This window comes from Monopterus albus, unplaced genomic scaffold, assembly GCF_001952655.1.
Source record: "Monopterus albus unplaced genomic scaffold, M_albus_1.0 scaffold328.1, whole genome shotgun sequence".
In the NCBI taxonomy this organism is placed as follows: Eukaryota; Metazoa; Chordata; class Actinopteri; order Synbranchiformes; family Synbranchidae; genus Monopterus; species Monopterus albus.
Window position 1 is genome coordinate 698622 of NW_018128208.1, and position 5893 is coordinate 704514.

The 5893-nt window shown below is 39.3% G+C and overlaps 1 protein-coding gene across 1 annotated transcript in view; it reads left to right on the forward strand.

The window, feature by feature from the left end:
- Positions 1 to 5893, forward strand: part of cux1b (cut-like homeobox 1b) — a 68425-nt gene that overhangs the window by 39579 nt on the left and 22953 nt on the right. Inside the window, exons 9-10 of the mRNA XM_020624478.1 lie at positions 2823 to 2871; positions 4395 to 4499. Coding sequence (XP_020480134.1) covers positions 2823 to 2871; positions 4395 to 4499 — 154 coding nt within the window. The remainder of the gene's footprint in view (positions 1 to 2822; positions 2872 to 4394; positions 4500 to 5893) is intronic.

Consider the following 5893-nt stretch of genomic DNA (forward strand, 5'->3'; position numbering starts at 1 on the left):
GAAAGAATAAAAGTGGAGAGTGAAAAGCTCTTCCACCCACATCAGATTCTTTTTGCTGCATTGCCTGTGGCACAGTGTTGACCTAATATCAACTGTGTCTGTTTTGTTAAACACATTCAAATCAGTAGTACTCAAGCCTATGGGACATAACACTGTTTCTCATACTGTGACACACAAATACAAAAGCTGCGTGGGTAATTTGGTTCACTATCAAAGAATTGCAGTGAAATCAGAAGGTCTTAATGGACGCAGCAGTGCACATGTGCGCTCGCACTTTACACTCAGCTGTGCCCATGTATTCCCACCAGTGAGTAATGGTTTAAATAAACGCCTGCATTTATACTGTCTTTGCACTGCATTGGACAACATTTCTATGAAGTCCCGCCAGATTTCTGTGCGCACGTTTTTTGCAGCTTCCTAGTTTGGTGAAATGTATCCAAAATGTAACTTGGAATGTATGCACAAACACACTGACCAGTAGTTAACAGAGGGTGTCATCATATTTAGGCAATTAAACAGCTCGTGGTGTATGATCTGAACTTTAATGCAGGTGTTAACAAAAAAACTTTAGCAGTCATTGTTAGCCTGTGTTTGGTGTTGTTTTGTTTTGTCCCCAAAGTTTCTTTTACATTTGTAATAACAGAAAAGTGACATGTATATAGTGGCAGCAAGAAGTAAGTGACCTATTTACAGTTTTCTGCATAAATTGGTCATGAAATGGGATCTGATCATTATCCAAGTTACAAATATAAACAGACATGATGTCCCTGAGCTGATAAAACATAAACAGTCTTGATCTTTCATGTCTTTATTAAACACACCCATGAAACATGGGTGGATCGTGGAAAAGTACTATAAGTGAAATACTAGGCTTCTGATGTCACTAAATGCTAGCTGGAATCAGGTGTTACCAAACCTGTAGTCCAGTCAGTGAAAAGACATTGGAGGAGTGGTTCTTGGCCACCTTGACTTATAAAAACACTCCAGCAGTTTCAGTGTGCTATTCGGAAGCAGCATTGGCTGATGTGAGCCATGCCTCGCAAAAAAGAGATCTCAGAAGACCCATGGTCAAGAGTTGTTGATTTGGATGTAGCTGGGAAGGGTTACAGAGTCATCTCCAAAACTTCAGATACTCATCAGTCCACAGTTAAAAACATATTGTCTGTAAATGGAGATGATTTGATACTGTGGCTACTCTACATAGAAATGGGCGCCCAGCCAAGATCACTCCAAATGTACAACACAGAATGCTCAGTGAGGTAAAAAGCAACCCTAGAGTAACAGCTAAAGACTTGAAGGATTCATTGGAGTTGGTTAACATGTCTGTTCATGAGTCAACTATAGGCAAAATATTGAACAGTCATGGTATCCATGGCAGGACACCACACAGGAAGCCACTGCTCTCCAGAAACAACATTGTGGCATGTCTGAAGTTTGCCAAAGACCACCCTGATATTCCACAGCACTAGTGGGAATATGTCCTGTGGACAGATGAAATGAAGGTAGAATTGTTTGGGAAGAACACATGGCACTATGTATGGTGTAAAAACAGAGCCAAGTTCCAGCATGAAAATGTCATCCCGACAGTGAAATACTATGGAAGGTCATCATGATTTGGGGCTGCTTTGCTGCTTCTGGACTTGGGCCGCTTGCCATTGTGGAGGGGAAAATGAACTCCCAAGTTTATCAAGGTATCCTACAGGATAATATCAGGGTGGCTGTCCGCAAGCTGAAGCTCAGAACAAGCTGGGTGATGCAGCAGGACAATGACCCTAAACATCAAAGTATATCTAGTACAGAATGGCTTTGGAGGCACAAAGTCTGCCTTTTGCAGTGACCCAGTCAGAGCCCAAACGTAAACCCAATAGAGACACTGTGGAATGACCTCAGGAGAGCTGTTCACATGAATATGGCTGAGCTGAAGCTGTTCTGTAGGAAGAATGGTCCAAAATTCCTCCTGAACATTGTGTAAGTCTAATCCACAGCTACAGGAAGCACTTATTTGAGGTTAATGCTACCAAAGAGGGTTAAATGTTTAATAGGTATGTTCAGTAAAGACATGAAAGATCATGTGTTTATGATCAGCTTAGGAACGCTGTTGATATTTGTGACTTGAATGAAGATCAGATCACATTTCATGACCTTATGCAGAAAACCAGGAAACAGTTCACCTACTTTTTCTTGCCACTGTAGGTATTTATGTCACTCGTGAAAGATGGGTTATTAAAACTAGTTCTCCAAGTCAGCTGAGAGGTGGTATTATGGGGATGTTTTCCTGCTGTCTGACCTCTAGCAGGTGATAGGTGAACCATGGCCTCCATCCAGGCCATTAGTAAGACACAATCACACAGCTTCATAGCAGCTTAGTCTGCTGTATTAGGACTTAGAGCTCTATTAATGTAATCCCTCTGTTTTAGTGTGGCCTGGGTTTAGGGGCTTACATGTGCGCACACACACACACACACACACACACACACACACACACGTAAATACATGTAAGCACCCACATATACAAGCTGTTTGGGATATGGAGTTCCCAATCATTGGATTAAGGTGACATTTAGACAGTATCTTAATGGACATGGCACTGGTGCTCTCTGAACAATCGTACACAGTGAGGTTGTATCACAAGGGGTTGTATGTGTGCAGAGTGGACGTTTTTCCCCTGGGAATCATCTATCCATTTGTGGTTTCCTTGTGTGTGTGTGTGTGTGTGTGTGTGTGTGTGTGTGTGTGTGTGTTGTTTCAGTGAGTCTCTTTAGTACTGTCTCATCTTCTGTTGTGAATTTCTCTGTAGTAACAGTACGTTTCTTTTGTTCCAGAGCCGATGAGATTGAGATGTTGATGACAGACCTGGAAAGAGCCAATCAGGTAATCTGCTCAACCTAACAGTGCACAGCATTGTCCATCAGCCCAAGAGCCACAAGTTTTATTACTAAAATACAGAAAGCAACTGAGGTTGTTGGCTGAATTATGTGTATTTACTAATGGAAATAAATTATACTGTGTATACAGAATCTAGTGATCTAATCTACTGATAATCTGTATTTTTCTTCAGGTCAACAAATGCCATGAAAGGTTCAAAACCAATAACCAATTTATTCTACTAAGAAGTGTTAATGTATAGCCATGAAGCTCCATTGTTGTTGTAAAACATTCATTGTGCTGAGCATAGGGCACTGTAGTTTAATTTAACATGCTGTCACTAGATCACCAAATGTATATCACAATCAGAATACTTTATTAATCCCACATGGAAACTGTTCCGTTTGCTCGCAGGACAGTCTAAAAACTCACAAAAGATTATTCCACAGCTGAAATTAGTCCCCATCAAATACGCCATTTAGTCCTTTTTGAGTAACATTTGTTAAAAACCACATTGCCTGAGCTTTTTATGAAACTTAGCTTTATCTAAAACTTTAGGTTTTCATGACCTGTTATTAAAGAACAGGAGGAACAACTAACACATTTTTGGATTTTTATTTTTTGCCAATAATAAAAATGTAGAGTATCTCCACCTTTATCCTTTAAAACACAAATATTCTTATCTGTTCAGAATTTATATGGTTTACATGAAGAAATAATGACTTGCTGTTTAACACACCTACAAAACCCATCCAGCTGGGTTAAGCCTCCTAGCGCTCCCTCCCCCCGGTGTTGTAACTATTCCTGTGATATCCGTTAATGTCATTGTTGTTAACTTTCATTATTAGGCCAAGAGTATGATTTGTACCTAAAGGGGTAGCATAGGCATGTAATGTTAATATTAGCCTAAAGGTTACTGCTCCAACTATAAAGCCACACACACTGTTCACACTTCTGATTTGAGGTTTACAGAGGATGGCAGCGTTGCCTTAAGCTCAGTCACAGACTTTTTATATACTTTTATAGAGAAAATGGAAAACAGTTTTTTTGTGACTAGCAGTCCAACTCCCACCCAGTCAGTAACAGCTCTCAATATGGTTGCAATTAGGACCACTCCGGAATCAGCTCTCTGTAACTCCTGATGATGGCAAGTTGGCCAGTGTTGCAGATGATTCCCAACTGGAGCATGGCAGTTTGGCTATAAATGTGAGGCAGTGGGTATCATCTCAGTTCTCAGGACTGATTTAATATTAGCAATTAAAGAAAACTCCTTTCTTGCGGCTGTCATCCTACACTTCTGCTTTGCGTTTTCTGAGCCCTCCACTTTTTAGTAGACTATATATTTTTTTTAGAATGGAAGGGGATGAACTTCCTTTGCGTAGAGAGACACAGTTGAGACAGAAAATGTGTGTAAACCATAGCAGTACATTACACAGTAGCACTGAATTGTCCTTTAGATGGATCATGTTTGACAATGTAAGAATCTCCTCTAATTGATTTTCCTTTAACATAACTCCTTTTCCTTTCAGCGAGCAGAAGCCGCTCAGAGAGAGGCGGAGTCGCTCAGAGAGCAGCTCTCCTTGAGTAACCAATCCCAACAGCTCAGCAGCCCAACCAAGGCCGACTCCGACACGGTAACATATTTCACTGCTTCACTGACTAACTGGATGTCTGACGAGGACGTACTGATAGGCTAAAGATCAGCTAAGCCTCTTTATGATAGAGATGATTAGCTGATTAAAGCTTCAATTTATGGGTCATTGTAGTCACTGGTCTTAAAGGTCACGCATCAGAGTTGCTAATAATGCATTGATTTGTAGACTAAATTATTGATTTTCAGGGAAAGGTTGCTAAGGTGACAGTAGGTGATGTGTGTGCATTGATTAAGTCATTTATTAGACCTATACAACAGACTGCAGAGGTGAGGCTCAGTGGTGGAAGACATACTTGGAGCCTTTGTTCAAGTAATATCACGGCATAAAAATATTGTTACAAGTAAAAGTCCTGCATTCAAAATATTACTTGAGTAAAGTTATGAAGTATTACCATCAAAATATACTTGAAGTAACAAAAGAAAAAAATTGTCATTATGCAAAATGGCACATTAATGCATATTATATTATTGACTTATAATTCTGGATGCATTACTGTGTTCATCATGCTAATGTTGGAGCTGCTAAAGGTGGAGCTAATGCCAGCTACCCTATATGTTGTTTAGATGTTCTTATGTTTTGCATCTAACAATTCTAACTAGAAGGGCTTTACTGCTGGGTAACCTGTGAATCCTCTACTGCGGCCCAGTAAAGTCTTACTTTGTGATAAAACTATATTTTGTGTTATTGATCAGATTCTGAAAAGTAATTTATAATTAAAGTTATTAACCAAATTTAGTTGAGTAAAAAGTACACTTGCAAATATGAAGGAGCAGAAAATGGAAGTACTGAAGCAAAGTTGTTAGACTTAACCACGCTGCCACATGACGGCGTTGACTTCACTCAACCCTCGGTGCTGGGTGGTTGTGATTGACATACAATTGTCCACTGATTATTGATCTAAAGGAGTAGGCCTTTTGAAATAACTACCTTGATCAGCTTCTGTCTGCTGTAGTGATTTATTGGATACACAGGGTTCCCATGTGTCCTGGAAAACCAGGATTTTAAAAAAAAAAACAGATTTCCAGTGATAGAAAAATCATGGAAATTGGGATAAATTGTACAGTGTCCTGGAAAAACACTTTGTCATCCTGGAAAATAATTTTCACTTTTTTTTTTGTATTTTGATTTGATTTATTCTTTCAAGCATGTAAAGACAGTTGATATGTCAACACACATAATTTTACACATATCCAACAAATGCTAATCCAATATCAATTTGCTTATACCTAGTACATGCTTGAATGGAGTAGGAAGAAGTCAGACTTATCCAGTCCTACCCCATGACATCATCTTACATCATTGGTTTGCAAGCAGTATCTCTACATAAATAATTCTCTTCTACACCACACAAGTAATATACTAAAAAAATTTAA